The sequence below is a fragment of the Cynocephalus volans genome, chromosome X, assembly GCF_027409185.1.
Source record: "Cynocephalus volans isolate mCynVol1 chromosome X, mCynVol1.pri, whole genome shotgun sequence".
Taxonomy (NCBI): domain Eukaryota; kingdom Metazoa; phylum Chordata; class Mammalia; order Dermoptera; family Cynocephalidae; genus Cynocephalus; species Cynocephalus volans.
The window spans coordinates 165,100,252-165,125,269 of record NC_084478.1 but is presented as its reverse complement, the minus strand read 5'-3'; the positions used below and the strand labels follow the sequence as shown (position 1 = coordinate 165,125,269).

At 37.6% G+C, this 25,018-nt stretch overlaps 1 protein-coding gene across 1 annotated transcript in view; it reads right to left on the bottom strand.

The window, feature by feature from the left end:
* Positions 1-25,018, bottom strand: part of AFF2 (ALF transcription elongation factor 2) — a 369,137-nt gene that overhangs the window by 136,906 nt on the left and 207,213 nt on the right. The window contains exons 6-7 of the mRNA XM_063084949.1: positions 24,477-24,513; positions 24,157-24,190 (exon numbers count right to left, since the gene is read on the bottom strand). Of these exons, the coding sequence (XP_062941019.1) occupies positions 24,157-24,190; positions 24,477-24,513 (71 nt within the window). The remainder of the gene's footprint in view (positions 1-24,156; positions 24,191-24,476; positions 24,514-25,018) is intronic.

Below are 25,018 nucleotides of genomic sequence, written 5' to 3'. Positions count from 1 at the left end.
AAAAATATGGAAATACATTCTATCTCTTGCATTGGAAGAATTAACATTGTGAAAACGTCCATATTAAGTAACCCAAAGTGATCTACAGATTCAATGCAATCCCCATTAAAATACCAATGGCATTCTTCATAGGAATAGAAAAAATTATCCTAACATTCATATGGAAAAACAAAACACCCCAAACAGCCAAAGCAACCTTGAGCAAAAGAAATAAGGTCAATGCATCACACTACCTGACTTCAAATTAAACTACAAAGCTGTAGTAACCAAAACAGCATGGCACTAGCATAAAAACAGACACTTGGACCAATGGAACAGAATAGAGAACGCAGAAACCAATCCATATCCTTACATCTAAGTGATATTCAAGAAAGCCATCAAGAATATACATTGGGGAAATGACTGCTTCTTCAATACATGGTGCTGGGAAAACTGGACATCTATATGGAGAAAAATGAAACCAGATCCGCACATCTCACCATATAGCAAAATCAACTCAAAATGGATTAGAGACTTAAATATAAGACCTGAAACTATAAAACCCCTAAAATAAAACATAGAGGAAACACTCCAGGATGTAGGACTGGGCAAAGACTTTATGAATAAGACCCCAAATGCATAGACAACAAAAGACAAAATAAACAAATGGGATTATATTAAACTAAAAAGCTTCTGCACAGCAGAAAAACAATTAACAGATTGAAAAGGTAACCTACAGAATGGGAGAAAATATCTGCCAGCTATGTATCTGACCAGAGACTAATATCCAGAACATATAAGGAACTCAAACAACTGAACAGTAAAAATACAAGTAACTCGATTAAAAAACTGGCAAAGGAACTGAATCTGATGTAAGCATTTCTCAAAGGAAGGTACACAAATGGCCAACAGACATATGAAAAAATGTTCAACATCACTCAGCATCAGGGAAATATAAATATAAATCAAAACCACATTGAGATATCATCTCACACCTGTTAGACTGGCCATTATCAAAAAGAAAGAGAATAACAAATCCTGATGAGTATGCAGTGAAAGAGGAATCCTCCTACACGGTTGGTGAGACTGGAAATTAGTGCAGCCATTATGGAAAACAGTATGGAGCTTCCTCATCAACTACAGATAGAACTACCACTGATGGGTATATACCCAAAGGGATGGAAATCATCATGTTGAAGGGATACCTGCACTCCCATGTTTATGGCAACTCTCTTTACAACAGGCAAGAGTTAGAACCAAACTAAGTGTCCTTCAATGAATGACTGGATAAGGAAAATGTGGTATATTTATACAATGGAATACTATTCAGCCATAAAAAAGAATGGAATCCTGACATTTGCAGCAACATGGATGAGCTTAGAAGAAATTATATTAAGTGAAATAAGCCAGGCACAGAAAGAGAAATACCACATGTCCTCACTCATAAGTGGGAGCTACAAAAATAAACAAACACATTAAAAAAAGAAAGAAAGAAAGATACAAGACTCACAATAATACATTGGGATATCTGGAATCTGCATGGCATGGTCTTGAGGGCAGTATGGCCAGGGGAATCTGGAGTAGGTTATTTTAAAGATTGGGAAAGGGGCTCGTTGGGGGTGGCTGGCACTATGATGGATCAGGGCAGTGTATGGAAGTTGGACAGGATCTGGTGTAGGCATCTGAGCATGCTGATAAGAAAGGGCTGCCAGGTGTTTACAGTTAAGGATGTGGGAGGAAACTAGCAGGGCTGCTGGGGCCTGACTGCACCTACTTTTCCATTTGTAGTAGGTGCTTGGTGACAAGGGAAATGCCTTGAAGGGCATAGTGTGTGGGTGGGCTGGAAGGAGTCCAGGGTTCTAGGTTCTAGGATGTGGATAGGGACTCAGAGAGGCTGTGAGAGATTGCCTTGGGGAAGGACAGGAAGACACCCTTGCCTTTGGAAGTTGGGCTATTTATATAGCCTCTGGAGTGACTTCTTCCTTGGGTGAAAGGGTATACTGGGAATGCTTCTCCTAGGAATGTATGTGTTGTGTGATCCTAAGAGATAACCAGAAGACAAGGACTCCAGAGTACTGCAGGCATGAGGCACATGAAAGTATGGGCAGGTAGAAATGAGAATGGCTTGTTTGCAAAATTGGCAATTCCTATATTTCTATAGTATATGAACACATAATAACTCAAACTAACATTCGTGTTGCCTTCTTGTACTTAAAGTAGGACTGTTTACATCAATGAAAATACTGTTTAGCTCACCTATGTGCATACAGTTGCTAATAGTTAAATGATATATTTTGAAATTTTGTTATTCAAGCATGGACTTTATTCTATTCAATAAACATGTTGCTCTTCTGAAAGTTGCTCAAGAATCTAAAGGCCTCGCTCAGACAGGGAGTTCCCTGGATCTACCAACCTTAGCCCTTGCAGTGGAGGCTGGAAGCACCACCCTTCCTTTGTCCATTTCACCAGGCTGGTGCACTGATAGTCTAGCTGCTGTGGGTTCTTCTCCAGAGCCCTCTAGATGGTCCTTTCTCCAGAGACCTGTCCTTGGTAGAAGGAAAGCTACCTTGCTCTCTGATAGGAAGCTCCTATCATTAAGCCAGGCTATGACCAGCCAATGAGCAGCCAAAAGGCTGGTCCCCTTGCATCAAGTTGGGAAAACCATGTGGTACAGTTTATGCTCCAGGACTCCGCATGGGATCAGGCCGAAGCCAGGCTCCAGCTGAGACTACCATCTTGCCCAACCTATCCTGCTCTCTTCACTTCCTTACAGTTGTCTCCTTCTTTAAGGCAGGATCACAGGAATGCCCATATCAGGCTTTACTTCTAAGCAACATGACATCATTTGCTCCAACCCCACAAATGATTTCTCACATCTGTGAGTCTTGTTGATGGGCATTTTGGAGCTCCAATCTCTTATTCTTCCTGAGAGAAAAAAAAGACCTTGATCTAGATTTAAGACCCTAAATAGCTCTTCAGAAATGTACACCATCATGTAACAGCATAAGAAAATGTTACTAAAAATGACTTTAATCCATTCTTTGAGTAATCCATTCTTTGAGTTCCTTATTAGCACGAAATTGAATAAATGCAAAAATAACTACTTTTGTATAATTCTCAAGCTGGCAATTATAGAGAGAGTAGCATTTGCAGAAACTTAAGGCATATTTCCACGTAGATTTGCTAAATACTTATTAGAATACAGCCACGGGCCCTTTCTTCATCACATACTAGCTCTTCACTACCACTCACTTGAGAGAATACTTAAAATTATAAAACAATTTTCCCCCAGGACATCGAGATTTTCTGCAGACTTTACCTCTCTCAGGAGGCTAGAAGTATTTTCCCATTTTACAGATAAAGGTGATTATAAACAGAGCATTGAAAAAATCTATCACACAACAGGTTGCAAGGATTTGTACCAGTACCAAACATCCTTTATGTTGTATACTAGTGTTAACATCTGCAATGTGCTGAGATTGTTTTTCTCATCCTTAATACACATTTTTAAATTCTTTTTGAATCTGCTTCTTTAAGCAGGGACAAACAAACCAACATCAAAGTGTCTGTCACTCTACCGTATTGATTGTTTCCTACTAATTACACTTTATTTAATTAAAAATAAAAGCCAGTGTATATTTTAGGCAAAGAATCTTACGAAGTTGACAGCTCAGAAATGTGAAGCCTCTCTTTGTTTGGGGGCACAAATAATCCTTGAAGGCCGAGAGCACCCGTTTACCTACATTGCACTCCCCTTGTCCTGGAAAGAACAGCTCTGGGAGTCAGCAGGAGCAGTGCCACAGAAATAACCTTGTCAATCCCTCCCTGCCAAAAAGGGTGCTAATTAGTGCCAATTAAGAGCCTCATTTTTTTTGTCTGTGGAACATCTGTCCATAGGCATTGAACTCAAACCCCCAACTCATTTTATCAAGGCAAAAATATCACACAGCAATTCATTTTGATGCCTGCTAATGGAGCTTTATTTTAAATTAGTAAGACATTCTGAATCTCACTCTTTCTAGTCAGAGTCAGCTACTATATTCTTACCTATTCTAATAGTCATTCATATTTACCTTCTTTGAACAAAGATATGCTTTTGTGAGGTCTATGGTGCACTGGATGAGAAAAGAAGTGGTAAAGACAAAACCATGGGAGACCCCTGCTTTTTGCTTATCCTATATTCTGCGCTCTGCCTCATTTTTTTTAAAGTCATGTATTGTTACCCAGATAAATGGTCTTTGTTTTGTCTTTTTATAAAAAATCCTGGTGGAGTAAAGGCCAGTGTAAAATGGCTTCTTTTTAATTGAACCTATTCTGTGTACACAGTATGTTCAGAAAAGCGCCTCCTTCATTAGCGTTTGGTGATGCAAATGAAGGTGCCCTGCTGTTTCTTTCTCCCTTTATAAAGTGCCCTTTCAGTCAATGTTTGGGACAGGACAAGTCCCTCATGACTCGCAGCTTGTTTTATTCTGTGTGGCCACGAGAGGACTTTCATTCATTCCAGGGCAGCTTAATAATGACATGTTATCACAGACAGTACCTAGGCTATTCTTTCTGCAGCAAAGTACGTGGCAGATTTTATGAATTCACAGCAGACTAGGAGAGCCATTTTATCTGGCAAATATTCCTTTAATTTGGTATTTCTCCAGATTCCACAATGAAGCCTTTGTTCTTTAACTTCAAAGTAAACAAACAAACTCACTGATCTTTAGAGGGCTATCAAATTTTACTATAAAACGCATTATGGCCATATCATTTTCTTCAGTTCTCTAGTAAAGTTATTTTACATTATTCAATTTGTGACCTGCCTTGTGCAGCGAAATGTCATGAGTCTTCTCAGAGTTACAGTCTCACAAGAGGTAGAAAAATAAATTTATTTAAAATATGATGGAATTCTGGCTGCTAACGCATTATAAATTGCTCTATTTTAAATGCCTGAACGGGGCACACTTAAAATACAAGGGCATATTTCATTAGCTTTATGCAATTTTTCAGTCGACTTTTTCAAATGTTTCACTCTTCATCAGATGTGAGAGAGCTTGTCAGGAAAAATTACAGTTAATGGTAGTTAATGGTGGCTAAATTCAATGGACTTGTTTCTATTTTATTTTAGTCTTTCTGGAAATAATGAAAGTATTACATAAACAACACTTACATTGCTTACAAAAAGACGTCCAGTTCCAATGATAGATAACATAAAGCTTTATCTGATTTACAAAACAATCTATCTAAACTTATTTTTATGTTTTATTTGATTCCAACCATTAGCATGAGCTAGGAAATAATTCTAAAATATATCTCACAGCAGCAATTTGTTGTACTCTGCCACGTTAATCTGCGTAAATCTGTACCTGTTTTTATGACTCTGGAATGAATATTCGTGAAAAAGAAATTCATTCACACTGTTGTGCTTGTGGAACTTAGGGGAAAGTGAAGCCATTGGGCTTCACCTCAGATAGTACTGTTCACCTCCCCAGAGGAAATACCTGTTATCTATATTAACCATACGATTAACAAGACTCCTAGTTACAGATGCAGAGAAGCCTTTCCATCCTTCTCCTGATCTGAAGTTACTGAGGTGGATCCCCAACAAGTTGGAGTTGGACATTCTTTTCAAAAAGCACACCAATTAGCCATTTGAAGCCAATTCACTCTGGGCGTTAAAGGTAGGCCAACTGGCAGAGTTAAATTCAGTGATTATTCCGCTTGTTTCTCTTTGATTTAAATATCCCTCTTGGGCCATGTACCAAATGATGAAGACTTGCTCACAGTGACTGGGCTCTAACAAAGGACACATAGTGCAGCATTAGTGTATCTTTGAGTTCTTCTTTGGTACTGGTCAATTTAATTTTCTCTTGGCTTTCATCAGAACTCAGATGCAGAGAAAGAAAAGCAAAATAAGGACCTTCTACCCCAAGGCAAGGTCCACCCAGGGTTGATTTGCCAGCAGAACCTTATGTCTTGGCAAACTTAATAATCTTCTTACTTCTAAGAATCAAATTTCTACTTCTTATTATAGATGGAAATAAACATTCCTTCTTACATTGCCACCTGGATTTCCAGCATCATTCTCACACTACCCCTTTCTCCCTATGGACGAAGAAAACTATAATAAGAGCAAGAGAAGGCTCAACTCACAGTGAGTTGCAGCTCTATAATAAGATGACTTCAACTTTACAAGATAAGCTGGGTATTTGTATTTACTCTTGGTATTTCCTCAAAGAATATCCATGCATCTAGACTTAGCATTCCCACTAGAAGTTTACCGGTATGCCTTTAAACGTCCTTGAAAAAGTATCTATTGCTACTGCCTGGACAATGTTTCAATCTGAGATCCCCAAACCTCGGTAAATAGGCAATCAATCAACCAGGTTTTGAAAACACTAAATATAGTTGGATGGCCACTTCCCAGGCCAGGCAATCAAGATAATCTAAAGAACAGTTTGGTGTATGTTCAGTGAGCTTTGCTGGATTAGGTAGACAATTGTCAGCCACTTTTCCCCAGCAACTTCCAACCTCAAAGGGGATATAGTCTTACAAACTGTACTTTCATACCAGCCTCTCATCATTTTGTATTTTCTTCTTTGTTATTTTTTGTGGATCATTCTTTTATTGCTGTTTTTTAATTTAACCCTTCCAGTTTGCTGAGAAAAATATTTGCAAAATTGAGTCTCCAACATGCGTACATAAAATAAGTAGTGATAATGATTAATGAGAAAATTGAAAGTAAATAAGTTAATCCCAGAAATTAAAATTTCAATATTTGTGTTTCTCCATATTATAAGGTAGCTGTTATAATATACTCCAAGTATAATCACTTAACATCACTCTCCCTACAAATTCCCAGTATGCATATTACTAATATTGAGTATAAACAGGAATAAATACAAAGAATAATATGTAACTGGTGATGTAAGAAATAGCCAGCTAATCAGAAGTCATCTCTGCTACCCATCGATATTTTGGGTGTTTTCATATCCAGTCAATTAATCATCTACTATCAAGGTTTGGATAATGTAAATAAGACATAATGAAAATTATAAATTGCTTGCATGTTGTATCCATTAGTGTAAAATATGTTCAATTCTAATGTTTAAGTCAATAAAGTAATTAAAATGATAATTCAATGAAGTACTGTGTACACAGAAACATCTTTGTTCTAAGTGTGCAGATGAAAAAAACAGCAATCCCAGTTCCTGCCAGCTTAGCTGTGTAGTAAATGGAGATCTGTTATCAAGGAAGTGCTTAAAGTACACATTCTTGGCCTTGAAAATCTGAGCTGGCTGTTTAGGAGGGACTACATCAGTTCTGGATTACTGGTGCTGATAGAACCAAGCAGCACACAGGAAACCAGGGCAGAGTGTGAAAATTCTTCCCTTTAGACTCTGGATTGTTTGTGATGTACCACCTCCTTCCAACACTTTTTTAAAAAAAATATCTTCTTAATTGTGTTTTTTTCTCAGTATAGTTTTATCCAAGTTTGCATTCCAAAACCACATTCCTACAGGGGGTCAGAGGAAGGCAGCTCAGAGCTGGGCTGGGTGGCCGCAGTGAGCCAGCTGGGAAGACACAGTTTTAAGTGCTTAGATTTGAGAGTTGACTTCATTACTGCATTTTCAATAATACCAGCATTCAGAATGGTCTCAAAAGTCACCAAGATAATAGGACTATTATCTCTCTGGGCAATATCTAATAAAAAGCTCTTAAGCACATTTAGTTTCTGGTTTTATAAAACATGGCAGCAAATTATCTCCCAAGAATAGAAGAATGTTCAGTGCAGCATTTCTTTCTCTATTCACTGTGGGGAAGATGATCCCAGCCAACCACCCAAGAGACAACTTATAGTTGCAGGTGGTCTGGGGGAAAAAAAAAAAAAAAAAAAAAAAAAACCCAGACAGAAGACTCCTTACAAAAGAAATCTTCTGGGTGAAGTTGGTGGGATTTCAGAACACCCTCCATGTTATCAGCACAAAAATAAAGGACCTGTGATTTTTAAATACAAATTGTCTGTAATTTCACTGTACTGCCTAAAAGGGATATTTGATTTAAGATGTACTTTCTGCCCCAGTGGGGCAACTGGAGGAAAGGTGGAGTAAAGGTGGCAAGATAAAAAATAATGAGCATCTACACTCCAGGTAGATATTGAAGCTGAGTCTAAATATGCTCAGGAAACTGTATGATGATATAGTCATCTAGATTGGTGTGGCCCAAATTAGTCCATGGTATTGGTAGAGATTCTGGGGGAAAAAATTCAATGGCCAAGTCAGTTTGAGAAACACTTCATATTCTACACCCCTCTTGTAAAACACAGTGAGATTAGCATATTAAAGACTCAAAGAATTCTGACAATGAAAAGACTTGTTAGTTTTTTTAACCCACTGTTTCCCAAATATATTGGATCATAAAAATCCCTTTTTTTTTCTGAATACCAATTAATATTTCATGGTAACTATTTCATGGTAAAGAATTTAGGGAAAGTGAATCTAGATATTTCATTTCTGAAATAATTTTGCCTTAGGCATCCACATAATTAACAGAAAGATGAGGTTATTTTCTTTCCCTCTGATTTTGTTTGCCTCAAATATTCACATCACTTGCATGGCATAAAAATGACCATACATCCCAAAGGTTCCAAGTAAAGTTGTTTGATACTAATAAGGAATTTTTTTAAAAGCACAGGAAAAATTTGATTTTCAACTAGGAGATTAGAGTCAATATACTCAAATTCTTGAAATAATCACCCAGTGACAGGTACTCTCCCGCTGACCTGCGTGGTGGCCACAAATGAACAGAGAAATGGACCTTTTCTTTTTAAAGTTGAGAAGTTCAATTTGTTCTCAAAAATTATCTGAGACAACTACACTAACAAAAAGTCTGAAATTAATGTTCTATAAATAAAGAGTTCATGATTAACCCTGTATAATCAGTTCAGAAATACTTCTGACAAAACTGCTAAAACTGAATTCCATAGGAAAGTTCAAACATGTGTTTAGCAAGTTTTGGGGGGTGATGGCCTTAAATGCTTGGATTATTTTAGGGGCTATTTGTTTTCATGCAGAAAGAGATTAATTTCCCCAAGAAAGTTTCTTAAAAGAGAAAAGAATCCACATAACATCAATCTCCATACTGCTGTAAATATTCCTGTGTGGTTTGACCCATTCCTCGACTAAGATTAAACACATTTATTTCAAAAAGCAAAGCCAGCTAGCACTTTATTTAAAATATTTTGGTCAAAGCAGAAAGGTATGTCTTCTGCATTCGAGATATAGTTCCTGGGTGCACAGATCTCAAATGATGTGGCACACCTCAACCCTGGCCCTTTTTTCAATGGCATTTTGGTCTATTCAAAATGATGACTTCAGGTAACCTGCCCACCTGGGTTGCCAAGCAAGGTTCTTTAGAGAATTCGTGTTCAGAGAGACGCTACACCACACCTCCAGTTTCTGATCTGTCCATTTCATCTGGCTGTGAATATTCCGCACACCACGGATTACATTCCATTTCAAATGTTAGTCATAAAAACTGCTCTGATTTTCTCACTAATTTATTGTTAGATTTTCAGCTCATGGAATGTGTCCGTGAACCCGGCAAACTTAAGGGGAAAGAAGGGACTGAAGGATTAGGTTCCCATGAGAACAAGAACAAGGCTGTGTTTGATTGACTGCTGCTGAAATACGGCATTTCGCTAATTATGAATGAGCATTATGGAACTACCTCTGAGGCAGCCTGTGGCATCTCCATCTCTACTTATGCTAGCAAAAGCTGCTGGACTATAAATAATTAATATTAATGATGAACAAACTCTATAAACCATAGACTCCAATTTAAAAAAAAAATACTTTTGCTTTTTTATACTGTACCACTAAACATCACTTTGCACAATAGATTTGTTGCTGGAAAGTGAATGTAAATTGATGTTTTGAAAATCAAGCCATATTGTAAATGTATGAAATGAGCTTACTATTTAGAGGAAACCTGTAGTGAATCATTTTCAAAGTGAAGGATTCTTTTTCAGAGTGAAAAATTACCTTTTTATCTATTTGGAAATATATGCCAGAATTTTTGTGACAGGTTTGCTTCTAGTGGGAAAACATCTATCTATACGTCTTTTCTTTTTCTCTCCCACGTAAAATTGTGTGTTATAATCATTCAGTGATAACCATCACGCAGCCGAACTATACCGTGATAGGGTGGACATGTGAATGTGCATTTTCTCAGTTTTTTTCATTCTGAGAGACTGGCATGATTCATCTGCTTTATCCCTTGCATTTTTTTTTAAAGGAGAAGCTACTGAAATTCTATTCATAAGAAACGTTGCTGTGAAATCTTTCCATATAGGCACCATTTACATTATTGGAATTAAACTATGAAAAGAGTCTTACACCATAGGTTCAAATTTGGGGAATTATTTAATGGCTTTAAATAGGAAATGTTTTGAAATGCTCTGATGTGAATAATAAATTTTCTTATCTTCTCTCTCCTGTTCTCATCATATCTCACCAATTTTTTTTTAACATGGAATTAAAAGACAACAAACCTGAGTTGAAATATGCTTTGAAAAGCCAATTTACTTTAATTCAGATCTAAAAATTTTAGCAAAAGCAATAGAGGGATGCATGCTTAGGAACACCTGCTATTCTATAGTTTTTGATCAGGGTTTCTAGGAGTTTAATGCAAAACCTCATGCAAAGAATGGTCTTTGAGAAAGTTGCTCTTCCACAGAAGTAGTCTCTTAACCTGGATAAGTCATGTTGTCCAGAGAAAGATCATTTACTAGAAGACGGGAATTCATGTACTTATATTAACATACTTATTTTACCTACAGTTTTAGGCTCATTATAATAAAGAAGCCAATGCAAATACTATGGGTGTGAAATGTTAAATTACATAATAGATTGAAAAGACTTAATTGAACCTCTTTTGATTTTATTTTATAAAGTTAATATATATCACATTCAGAATCAAATTACTAAAGACATTTCTTTACTCAGAATTGTTATCTCCTAAAACTATTTTATACTCTTACTTAATATACCACTTAGCTAAATTCCTTACAGTGTATTTTTTCTAGCATGAGAAAAAAAGAGTAGTCTATTGGGCCTGAAGGCAATATTCTTAAAAAAACACACAAATAGTTTTAAATAGTTCATATCTATTTTATGGCAATACTTTCTAACTCATTGCTTAGAAGTAAGGGAAATAGCACCTTGGTGGATTATTTTTCATAGTTCACTCAGCAATGTGTTTACTAAGTCACTGTTACTGCTACGTACTTATATATTTTGATATACAGTGTGTTCTACAATAGTGTGTCTTCTGAGATTCGATTCTTATTTTTAAAACCTATTTAAATGTTATTTTACCTTCCCTCCCAGAAAAAACAAGCTTATTTCTCGAGAGATTCATAGTCAGGCCTGATCATAATTAAAGGCAGAGTCTGAAGTGTCTTTTTAGGCCAAGGAAACAAAAGCCGATAGGTAGCATCAGGAAAGATTTGCCCAGGCAAGGGAATAGAGTGTTTATTTCACAAAATGGCAGGGGCTATTTCATGAAATTTTATTCACGTTTTCTTATTCAGACCTCCCTTATGTATGCAAAAAACTGGGAATTCAGAAAAGGATTCTGTTCTGCCTGATTTTAAAATTGGCAACATGCTTGTTATGATAGTTCAAAAGTAGTTATTCTATATATACTATATATACTATAACTCATGGAAAAATAGAATTAAAAGATAATAATAGAAATCTTTCCATGAACTTTTTGAAGTACCCTTGTATATGTGAACCAAGTAATCAACAACTATAACTCAGAAAATTATTCCAGTGGTGACTGCATGCTATTCTGGGAATCAGGAGCAGAGAATGTCTTTGGTCAAGTTCTCGTCTTCCATTGTCCCCTCTTTCTTGTCCTCCCTGATACCTCTGAGGGGGCCTTGTCATTTCTCAAGACAATCAAGTCCAGATGGATTCTGGGATTGGAGATTCCATAGGCAGGCAGGAAGGCCAGGGTTAAGGGGTATCTTACTGGAGTCAACCAGACATAGGTTCAAGTCACTCACCCATCATTATTGGCTGCCAGAATTTAGCTTCAGTTCACGAACCTCAGTTCCTCATGTGTAAAATGTGGGTAACAGGAGTGCCTACATCTCACTGGGTTGTGAACAGTCATTAGCTAATGGATATAAAACACTCAATATAGTACCTGGCACTTAATAAGTCCTATATTTTATTTTTTAAAAAATAATCACGAAATAAAAGTATAATTGTGACTGTGACGAGATGCTGTGATGAGCTACAAGAACAAGAAGATGTGCCCCGTACGAAGACTGTACACATGTAAGACATTCTAGCCATCCTGCATTTTCATCCTCAGGGACTGGTGTAGGTGGGTTAGCAGAGGAAACATTCAACGTAGTCCAGGTTTACGCATTCTGGGTGGGTCTTGCTCCAACTAGGGGCCTCTGGGACAAGTCAGGAAATGGAGTGAAAAGCTTCCCAGGTGGCTGAAGAATGGAATGCAGTGAAAACAGCACTCACTCAGAGCACTCAGTAATAAAGACCATACTAATCATGAGCATAATTAATAACAATAGTTAATGTTTATTGAGATCTTCCTATGTATCAGGCACTGTGATAAACACTTCAATCATTTAATCCTATGATTAAGTGTTATTTAGTATCCCCATGTTACAGATGAGGAAACTGAGCAATAAGAAGGTTAAGTAACTTGCTCAAGATCACATGGCTAAAAGATAGTGGAGCTGGGATTTGAACCCAGGTATTCTGACTTTAGAGCCTGTCCACTTCAATTTCTACACTGAATTGTTTTCCAGCCATATATGCACACACACACACATATGCAATTAGATTTCAATATGGATTAAGGACTATAAGAACAAAATATGTCAAAATATTAGTATTACTCCAGAATAATTGGCACCTTCTTGATCATCCTATCAATGACTACCATACACTCAATAATGTTTTGTATTTATCTACTACGTAGTAGGTCCTTCCTGTACCTGTTGCTGAGGAAACAGGTGAATGGATACCACCCCTTCCACTCAGGAGCTTGCAAATTTGTGATCCTATTATGTCAGGTGAACCAAAGGTGCTGCTACCTGTGGTTATACAGTCCTCACAAGTAGAAGTCTGGTCGTCTTGGCACATAGTCTCCTTGGCACACAGACGGATCAAAATCCTGTTGCAGAGCCACAGATATAACCACAACTAATTATAAAACCAGATCCACTGCGATCTGCCGTCCTTGAGAGAGAAATGCACAAAGAAATATCTGAAATTACAAATGCCTCAATCCCTCATCTTTCTGAAAGGTAAGATACCCTATATTGCTTGTTTCATGTCCCTGGCTTTGGGAACATCAACATGATTTCCAATCTTTATGCCACTAGGCAAATCAGTGACTGCTTGCCTTCTTGAGCTGAAAGTCTGTCATGAGGCTGCTATGCATCCCTAAATGCCCAGAAGCCTGGACACAGAAATCTGTGGTTTCAAAGTGGCTGCCATTTGGAACCTGGGGCCACTAGTGTTTGTCTGGGATAGACCCCAGCAGTATCTTCTCTGAGTGTCTACGTCTTTACTGTGCCTCTTGGCTTCCTGCCACCATGAATACTGAACATCACAGTTTTTTTTGAACAGCATAAATTGAGCTGAAGTTGATTTAAATTTCATGCAGAAAACAGCTTTGCCTCAAATCACAGACACTTTTACATTAAAAAACCTATCGAGATACAATAGTTTTGTCTCCCCTCCCTAAGACACACTCTTTCTAGCAAACAGAAAGGCAGATTATTTCAATTAAGAGGCTGTTGTTGACAATTGTAAGCAACTTTCCTTCAAAGTTCATGGCAACAGTACACTTTTAAATTTTTTAGTAACTCTGTCAAGATCTAATTTTCAAGGTATGGTTACCATCGTAGCAACCTGGAATTTTAATCCAATAGTACATGGCAAGATAGGTCACCAGTTTCAGGTTAAATTCTTCAATCTCAGAATTTAAAAGTGCTGCAAAAAAGCATGACGAGAAAGGGTGGATCTAACCCCAAATTCCATTCTCTAAGACACTGAGGTTGTAAAAATTTGATTTTTCTAAAGTTTTCAAATACTTCTATAAGTGCTCAAACTATCACTACATTGAATAATGATTACTTGGATATAAGTGAGTGGGAAAATGTACTCCCTCTTCCCAATATGGCAAAACATCCAGAAATATGCAGGGGATGTTTAACTAGGAGATGAGTGGCACACATTGTTATTAATTTTAAGTCTACTGCTTTCTGACAGCATTGACAGTTGATCCTTTGATTCAAACTACATTAACATAACACTTTTGAGAAATAATGATAAATATTAGCAAAAAGAGGACTTGATTGTAAGTTAAGTTTAGGACTGAGCCTTGGCAACACTACTAGCTATGTAAGCTTGGGCACCTCACTTAAGCCACCTGAGCATGACTTTCCTCACTTCTAACATGGAGAGAAAACCAATGGAAATAACTGACTGTAAAGCCTATTCATGAGCTCATCTGATGATAACACAATTCACTAAGAAGTCTGAGTAATATATCATCTTTGTTTTATTATATGAAGAAACAAAGACTCAGAAAAATACCATGTATATTCATCGAGTACATAACAGGGGAGAAAGACAGCTGAGATTTGAGTCACCCTGCAGTGGAGGATCCAGAGCTATGGTCTCTATAGGGCAATGAGAGCTCCTTCCCTTGCTTCCAGGACTGAATAAAGACCGAATGTAAGAAATATAACAATATGTGTGGAAAACACATAATGCCATAGAAAGTATTAATATGATCAGTGTTATTCTGTTATTTTCCTCTGTGCTTAAGAATTAATAATAATTCAATTGAAACCTTATATGGGGTGAGGTACATATGATAGAAGAAAGAAAAACGTTTGAGATTTGTAATCCAAGAATCCTAAAGTGAAATTCTAGCTCCCTGAATATCTATCTATGTGATCTTGGGCAAGTTGTTTAATTTCTCTGAGATGAAATTTCCTTCACCATAAAGGTGGCAAAATTCTATCTACCTCTCAGAGATATTATGAGGATGAAAGGCGATTAAACAGGAGGATAGAAAATGGCACAGTGCAAAGAACAGCAGGCAAGCCTGACTTACCGTGTTAGCAATTGTGCTGGCTGTGTGGCCACAGGTGTGTGTTTGGCACCCTCTCTGAGCCCCAGAGAGGACAATCGTGGGAGAAATGATGATGATGATGATGATGATGGTATCCATCTCACAGGGTTGTTGTAAAGATGAAATACCTGAAGCCCATAAAATGTCTGCCCCACAACCTGACATATAGTAGGCGCCCAGAAGTGGTGTCTATGATGACCCAAGTTCATTGCTCACATACAGTTGATTTGCTTCCTTTCTCTCTGTACCATATGGTGTCTCAAAATTATTTTGGAGAAACCTAGAAAGACTCTTTCAATTTCTAGATAGCATCGACAATTTCTAGATATTATGAGAATTAGGTACTCTTAAAAAGAATTTTTTCTTAAAAATCTGGGAATATCCCATGTAGTTATAATATTGAGCTATTTGGGATTTTTTTGATAAATGGGCATCTTATTTCTAGAGAAACAAGTAACTCTAGAAATCAGGTAGTGAAGCTGGCAGGGTTACAGGTTGGTAAACCATTACCTTCCACTCCTCCCTGGACGCCTTTCTCTCTCCCTCATCACTGTCTTAGGTACCATGGAACCTTAGACAAGGACAAGGCAGTGTAGTAAAGAGTTGTACTGGTAGATTTGGATGCCAAGATCTCACAGGGTAGCAAAGAAAAGAAATTTTGTTCATTTCATCTTCAGAAGGCCTACCCTAATCCCCACCCTATTCCATCCCACCCCCTCTGTCCAAATCTTAGCAGCATATTTGGAGATGTCAACCAAAGGCTTTGAGACTTTTTCCTATTTTGGTCCTCATTGTCAGATTTTGCAACTGATTTTACAGCTGTAATTGTGCATGCATCTGTGGTATTCTACCAACACTGCTCCCCACTGATCAGTAAAGTACAAGGGCATTTAGCAGTTCTGAGAAGGTGGCAAGAGCAGACCATTTAAACATAACATTCCCAATAACGTAATTGTGGCAAAGGATTTGGCTGTCTGTAAGATGCTTGATAGGATGGAAAAACAGAACGAATAGTTTATAAGCAGGGTGGATATTTCTTTTTATCTACTCGTCTTGGTTGGGTTTTTTTGTTTTGGTTGTTTGTTTCTTTTTAATTTCTAGGAATGATCCATGTGACTTATCTACACTGCTGCTCTATTTTCTTTACCTGGGCCTGGAAGACTTGTGAGAACTCTGATTGATAATTTCTGGCACTGCAACTATCTTGGGAATCTGGAGACATGGCAGAATGTTCTAATGGGAATTCAGAATCCTACCTTCTAGTCTCAGTTCCACCAATCCCTAGGTGGGGCACTTTGGGCATTTATTGTCCCCTCTCTGTGCCTTATTTTTTTTCACCTGGCTATATAGCAGGATTGCTGTGATGCGCACGAGGCTCATGTATGATGTGAAAGTGCTTTAAAATTATCAGTCACTACACACATGAAAAGTATCCTTGATAATAGCATTTTACAATATAATAATAATAAAAAGAATGCCTGTATGTGCATTCTTCTCATTAGATCAGACAGCATTAGAAGGATCTAATATTTGGGGATACAGAGCATGTGTGTGCAAGTGTGCCTACACATGTGTGTTATCCCAACATTACATTCAATTATACAACTTTATTTTAACTTTGGTCTCTTCCTTATTTACTTCAGTGCCTTCAACTAGCATTATTTTGTTCAAATCCAGTTACTGTTCAAAATGCCAAGGAGAACACAGAAATATGCCTTGGTGGTTGATAACAGATGGGAACATTTTTAAAAATTATTACACCATGAGGATATAAAGCCACTTTTGAATTATCAAACAAGGTGATATACATGAAAGGTGATAGATGAACCTCTCATCATAACAGACCCAGGTTTCAGTTTTCTCTTCTTTTCGCTTCTGGAGAGAGAGGTTGTTTCCATCATATGCCACCACAATCAATCTTATACAGATTTTTGTGATGATGTAAGTGCCTTGCAGGCATGGACCCTTCAGCCTCATTGAAGGGAACATCTCACAGTCCTGATGACACAATCTGGCAGCAGGCTCTGAGCTGAGGATGGATCTGCCTACAGAGTATTCTTGTTGGCATCGGCAGTATGTGGTATATGCAAGACCTACCTCAATGATAATATTCAGATCTAATACTTTTCTGCATTGTGGTTAGTCTGTTTTGACCTAATGCATGGGCAGGATCACACCTGCCTTCAAATCAATAGACCTATCTCCAAAGTGCACATGGGATGGCTTTAGTGTAAGTTAGGAGCATGTGCTCTGGAGTACTGTTCTGGCTCTCCTTTTTGCTGCTGTGGCACTTTGAACAAGTTACTCAATGTCTCTGAGCTTTGGTTTCTACTTCTGTAGACTATAATGATGGCGAGCCACATGAGCTTGTTGTAAAGAAAAATTACCTGGGAAATGCCTGGCACATAGCAGGCACTCAATAAGTACAAGTTAGTTTAGTTATTGGCATTGGCAGTGCAAGTCTAACCTTCACTGGACTGTGAGCTCCTTGAAAGAAAGCTGTAGAGTGTTTCACCCTGACTTACCAGTGTCTAGCCCAGAGCCTTACATACAAATAGGGGCTGAGTGCATATTTGCTGAAATGAATGAATGAATGAATGAATGTAGATATGGATGTAAATCAAGTAGAAGAGATACTTAGCATTTCCCTGAGAGAGAGAGAGATGTTTGCTTTCAATTATAGAGGTGTCTCAAAATCCACCTGAAATATATGAATCTTACCATAGACCTGGGCCCATGAACAACATGAAATCAAATCTGATCTTTGAAACATGCTAGCTGTACAAAAACATCTATATTTTCAGCTTGTGTAATGAAAGAGGAAATCTACAGCTCCTTTTGAAGGAGCCCCACTTTTTAGTTTTGGTGCCCATCAAGCCTCAGCAGCTTTAGTGCTTCTTGATGTGAACATTCTAAATGCCAATATTGCTTGTTGTCATATTATCCAATACACAATCCTCAACATAAAATCCTCTTGATGTCTGATTACTCTTCTTAAGGACCTCATGCTGATTCGTTTCAAACTGTGAATTACCTTTAATTCGCAGCTTGAACAGGCTGCCAAATTTTGTTTTCTCTGCTCCCAGGTGGCTGTCCCTGACATGGTGGAGAACTTCCAAAAATATATTAAATCCTTAGAAAAAGTTGGCAAGCTCTGAGACGCAGGGCATACAAGACAGGTTAAAAACAAGAGTAGATATACTTCTTGGTTTAAAAACTGGGATGGCTGCAACTACTGAAATTCATCAAGATTACTAGTTTATCAGGAGAGTTAGTTTGGTTTTTTAAGCCTCAAACTGGTTAGCATTTCTAAATTCCAAGCACCAAATCATGTATTCTGATTAAGAATTAATCTGATTAAGAAAATAACAGTCATTTTTTTCCTGCCACATTACATAGTCACTTTGCTACCAAAATTGCATATAAGTAGCAGACCAAATATCTACTTAGGGGAGAATATATGAAATTGCTAGAGAGTGGGTTATTGCTATGCAATAAGACACAGTAGTTCTTAAATCTTATATCAAATTCTCAAAGGACAAGTTTTCAATGACAAAAGCTGTGATAGAAGGATGATAAGGGTTGTAATGAATGTGAGAGTTTTTGTTAGTAAAAAAAATTGAAATTAATCTAAGAAGTAATGTAATGCTTGTATTGATTATAGCAACCCGAGAAACATTCTCATAATCTTTCTGTTGTCTATGGTAATAAAATCTTCACAATGCTTAGAGAAAAGTTTACAAATAATATTTTAGTTAAGTAAAGCAATTTTGATCTATTTTTATATCACGCAAAACAGAGAAGTATAATTTCTGGTGAAACTACTTTCTACTAACTTCAGCTCTACAAATCCAATTAAAGGCTGTGTCCAGGTACAAAAGACCAAATTTCATGTACCAAACCCCTAAGCCCATCAGATCCCTTAAGGAAGGGCAGCCCGATGGGAAGAGAGGGGGATTAGAACCCACAGGACCCTCAGCCTGCATTCAGACTCCCCACCATCCCCGAAGGAACAGTGTTACTTAGATGGCTCTTTTGTATGTTTGTGCCAAAATGTCCATTCAAGATAAGTGTGATTGGCCAGTTTGTCTTCCCACTGGACTGTTCACAGTTCTGGGGGAGGAATTGTATTCTAGCTTTGCTTTTTTATCTGTAAAATGGGAATAATTAGGACCACTGCCAGGATGGGGCTGGCAAGCTTAAAGTGATTTATGTAAAAGTACCTGGCACTTAGCCTGGCTCATGTGCTGCAGAGTACAATGAGTGTCGGATTCTTTGACCAGTCCTGTGATAGCATAATTTCCTTTTATCTTAATTAGTGCTGCATTCAAGGATTTGTTCATGTGGCATGCATACTAACCACCCATAGGTAAACTGAGGCTGGCCACAACCAGTCTCTCTCTGAAAGGCTTTTCATCACTCTTTGGATCCATGGCTGGGATGTTTTCAAACATGTAGCTAATGCCATGGAACTGGTTTCATGGCATGGAAAAACAGCATTATGGCTACATCTGCCTTTATATTGGGCTTTTTATCCAGGCATTCTCAGTAGCATGGCTTAAAATATGGGAGTTTCTTGGTTAAAAAATGTCCTGAGGCCGGCCCGTGGCTCACTCGGTAGAGTGCGGTGCTGAAAAAATGTCCTGGATGGTTTCCAACTGGACATAGTCCAAATGGTAACAACCAAATTTAACAAAGGAACTTGATATTTTGGAACTGCCATCTTCTCAACAAAATTAACTGAAGTCAGGGACTAACTGGCTGAACACCCTTGAGTTCACGGAAGCTATTTGAAAATCCTTCTCAGGGCAACTGAGTGCATTTTATATGTTCCTATTTATTATGGCTGAAAGAAAGAGCAATAAGGTCATGCATTTTTGTAAGGCCACTTACTGACAAGTAATTAACAAGATGTTATAATCAACTACATGAAAGAATCCAACTCAAAAACAACAAAAAAATCTAAGTTCTTTGGTTTGGTTTCTGTCCCCCTCCCCCTCAATTGCTCTTTAATGGCTTCATTTAGAAACTCAAAAGTAACACTATGTCTGGGGTGTCCATTCAGTCCATGTAATTGTTAATTAAAATAAATGAATCTTTTAGAGATAGGATAGACATATTACTGTAAAAATACAGTGATGCACCACGTAACAACATTTCAGTCAACAAAAAACAACATATACGACGGTGGTCCCGTAAGATATAATAGAGCTGAAAAAATTTCTATTGCCTAGTGACATCATAGCCATCATAATGTAGTAGCACAATTACTTTTTTAAACAAAAAATAAATTTAATATAACCTAAAAGTATGGTGTTTATAAAATCTACAGTAGTGGACAGCAGTGTCCCAGGTCTTCACATTCACTCACTGACTCACCCAGAGCAACTTCCAGTCCTGCAGGCTCCATTCATGCTAAGTGCCCTATACAGGTGTACCTTTTCTTTTCCTTTTAAAAATCATTTATACCTATTTTGTTATTGTACCATTTCTATGATATATTTAGACACACAAATACTTACCATTGTATTACAATTTCCTGCAGAATTCAGTACAGTAACATGCTATACAGGTTTGTGGCCTAGGAGTCATAGGATATACCATATAGCCTAGGTTGATAGTAGGCTGTACCACCTCAGTTTGTGTAAGTACACTCTAGAATGTTCACACAACCACCAAATTTCCTAACAGCACATTTTTCAGCACATATCCCCTTCCTTAAGCAACACATAAATGTATATAACTCTACAGCCCTGAGACATACAATTATACCTTCTTAAGCCCAAGCCTCACCCTCTTATTTGGGACAGAGACTTTTATTAAAGGAGGCTAGAAACTTCATTAGATTTAGACGACTTGGATCAGACCTGTTCCAAGACTATAACACATCTGAAACTCATAGAAGCTTAGGGAGGGGAAGAACTGCTGGGACTTCTCTCCTCCAGAAATTATTAAGGATTAAAGTTAAATGTACTTTTATTTGGTTATGTTTAATTACTTAAGGGTATTACTGCTCACATTTGAATTTTGACAAGTGTTTTTATGTGTACCCATATGTGTACATACATATGCTCATTAATTTGTTTAATTTCCCTTAAGGGGCCCTGTCTGTGCACTTTAAAATAAAAAATAAATTCCCCTGTGATTTAATCTCACATTTTCTGAAATTTAGGTCAGTTCTTTCACCCCAGTACTACAACTGACATGGAGCAGAGGCTCAAACTCAGGTCTCCAAACTCTCCCAGTCCAATGCTCTTGCCTCATGGGCATTCAGAGTTCCAGCTGGGAAGAATGTTATTCCAGGATAGACACCCCATTAAAAGCACTATGCGTTCTCCGAAAGGGCAGTCATATTGCCGGGGTCAGGCCCAGAGAGAACATTAACTATCAAGAGCAAAGAGGGAGGCTGACTAGTTCCAAGCCTGTACTCAGGCACACTGGGGCCAGTGTTTTCAGACCTGGTGCCCTTGTGAGAAGTCCTTATAAACAATCCATACTTGAATGGAAGATCTGCATTTTGTCAACCAGGGAAAACAAGCAAAGATGAGGAAAACTAATAAAGTTTCCCAGTAATTAAGGAATTCTGTTTTACAAGACTGTAATCTCTCTCTACTGCAATAAGTGGCAGGAACGTGGCCAGGATATTTCCTGGCCTTCGGTGGGCATCTTTCTTATATCCTGCCTGGCTTAGGGGCTGCTTCCCACCAGACTCTAGGTACTAGCAGTCTTGTCTACAGTCAGAATGTTCTTAATTGCCTGGAGGATTGTCCTGCCAAATGGAAAATCTTAGAACTTGGCTTAAAAAGCACAACTATAGTAAAATACGGAAGATTGATAGCCATGGCTAAGGCGATAATAACTTTATTACAACTCTGATCTGTCCTGTGTTAAACCCATACCCTACCATGAGAAGGTAACTTATTTCAACTGAAGTTTGATGGACAGTGCTTGGACTTTAGATCAAGCAGCCAAAAAGAGAGCAGCTCATTTGTAAAATGAACTCAGTATCATCTAGTCCTACTTGATGTTTCCTACAGAGAATTTTAGTCTTATTGACTGCACTTTATACAACCATACTATGAAGTTCTGTTACCTGGAAATGCAGCTTCTAATTTTAAACCACAATTGACGAGTATATTTCTGTCAGTTACAAAGTGCTGACATATTGCATTCTATGGCATATATGCATAAGAAGCAGCATATTTCATAATGGGAGCCTAATACTCTTGCTTTAGGGGTAAGATCATTTTATAGTGCCAAATATATTTTTATATTTTTTCATGTTTGGAAATCTGCATTGATTTCCTAAATGCTTGCGTGTATGTGTGTGTGTGTGTGTGTGTGTGTGTGTGTGTGTGTGTTACTGATTTTTTTAGTGAGGGTGAGGTAAGGTAGGAGTGGACCCAGAGGATAAGATCTATTGTTTACTAGGATAACAAGGGAAGGGCAATCCGAAATGTGATTAATGGAAGCGATGAAATGAATGATATCAAAGGTGATTTTGATTTCTGTAGTTCCATATAATTTGGTCCTTAAATCAGGGTTATAGTTTTATTATTCCACTCACTTGTTTTGTTGTTGTTGTTGCTTATTAAAATTGAGGATTCTAGGTTTTTGAAATTTAATTTTGAATTAGAAGGCACAGATCATGCCAGAAAACCAAATAAGAGAACTGGAATCACCATTGCCTTTCTCAGAGCCTCAGTCTATTTGGGAGTCTTTCCCAGCTGTTTTATGCAATTATTCGTGATCTTCCAAAAGGTGAGCAATTCCCTTCAAGTATGCCATTAGGCCACTTGAATGTCATAAATTATTTCATTTTGAAAATTTTCAAGTATGGGACTATTACACAGAAAAGTCGACTTCCATTTTCTATTATTAGGAATGAAAGAAGTTGTGAGAGAAATACTCCCTTGGTACACTCTTGGACAAATGGATATTACAAAATCTACAATAGTTAATCTGAGGAAATTGGTTTCTCCAAACCCCTCCTTCAGTTATCATTAATAAAAAATGAAGACAGTACTGAGTGAATTGCAGGGCCCTGGCTTCTGAACTTCAACCTACAGTCATGTAATCTCTTATTCCATCTCTTCCTGGATGCCCTGGTTTGTCTTTAATATACAGATACCACATGATCTGGAAATAGTGAAGTCTTGGGCTGCCTGGCCATAGCAACCTATCTGACATTTCATATCCAATCATGGCTGCTTAGATGTGTCCCTAGTCCATCCTAGTCAGTTACAGGCTGAATATTTTGCTTAATGATGTCTGTAAGCTGAAGTGACACAATGCTCAAAAAACTAGTCAGAATGTGGGAAACAAGCCATCTAGATACATTTTTTTTCACTAAAACAATAGTTGTTTTCATATCTCAGGTACTAATATTCAGCCTGTGTCTACAACATTAGAGGGCCTAATGGTGAACTCATTAATTTTTACTTACTTGCTTATCATGGGTATTATGGTCTGAAATTTTGTTTCTCCCCAAAATTCATATGTTGAAATCTTTACCCCCAAGGTGACGGTATTAGGAGATGGAGCATTTGAGAAGTGATTAAGTCTTGACAGTGGAGTCTCATGAATGGTATTAGTGCCTTTATAAAAGAGGCTCCAGAGAGACCCCTTGCTCCTTCCACCACATGAAGTTAAAGTGAGAAGGCAGCTCTCTATGAACAAATGAGCTTTCACCAGATACTATTTCTACTGGTGCCTTGATCTTGGACTTCCTAGCCTCTAGTACTGTGAAAAATAAATTTCTGTTTTTCTTATCGGCCACCCAATTTATGGTATTTTGTTATAGCAGTTCTAGTGGACTAACACAATGGGAAATCTGATTCTCCCCCCTAACCCAACTACATATTACTGAGTCAAGGTTCATAGTTTCAAGGAGCAGGAGAGAGGACAAGATTAGCTCAGCACCGAGGAATTGTTTCCTTGCCAAATACCCCTGAACAAGCCTGGTTTGGAAACCCAAGTACTCACAACTTGAATGATACTGACTTTGTAGAAGCTCTGCTGGTCGGGTCACTCCACTCTGAAAAGAAAGGACACAAACAATTACTGTTCATGTTTCTACTGTCAAATAATTATTCTGATTAAAATTGGTTTTCAAACATGCAGCCCTCCCAGTTATACAGTTTCACAGCTTTCTGCCATGAATAACAGATTTTGTAAAAGGACCTGATTGGATGTATCGCAATACAAATTTTTATTATTGTTGTTCTTTTATGTTTTAATGATTTTAACTAGAAAAAAAGAAAAGGTGAAGGAGAAGAGAACTTGTATACTTAAACTAAGAAGGATTTTTCAAGATCACTTACTTTGTAAGGTGAATCCTGGGGTCAGATGTTGGGATTCCTGTAAGAAAGAACACATACAATACAAACATTAGTTAAATGATACAAGGGGAACAAAAGGTGTATCTGTTATGGCTGAAGATATAACTTGACTAAAGTTAGCAAATAGAAAACCACGTTAAACAATCCCTTTAATTAGATTTCTGTCTGTAGCTCTATTTAAAGGATAAACATTTGATAGCCAAACCTGCTGCAACATGATCATAGCTGCCATTTTATCAGACTTATAAGTAAGACTGGTATGTATTTGGAAATTTGTGCAACATGGGAACAAATGACGCTATATGTGTGAAATTCAAGTGTATAATTTCTCACTTAGCTAGACAATGATGCTTCTAAGGAAGCAAAGGGGACTTGGTTCAAACAAACAAGTAATCATAGTTTTTGTATAAACATAAAGAAGACAGTAATGAACAGATTTGTTCAGATTTTTGCTCTTATAAAAACAACATTCGACCTTAACTATGACGTATATGTAGTACATATACCTCATTTTGTACAAGAGA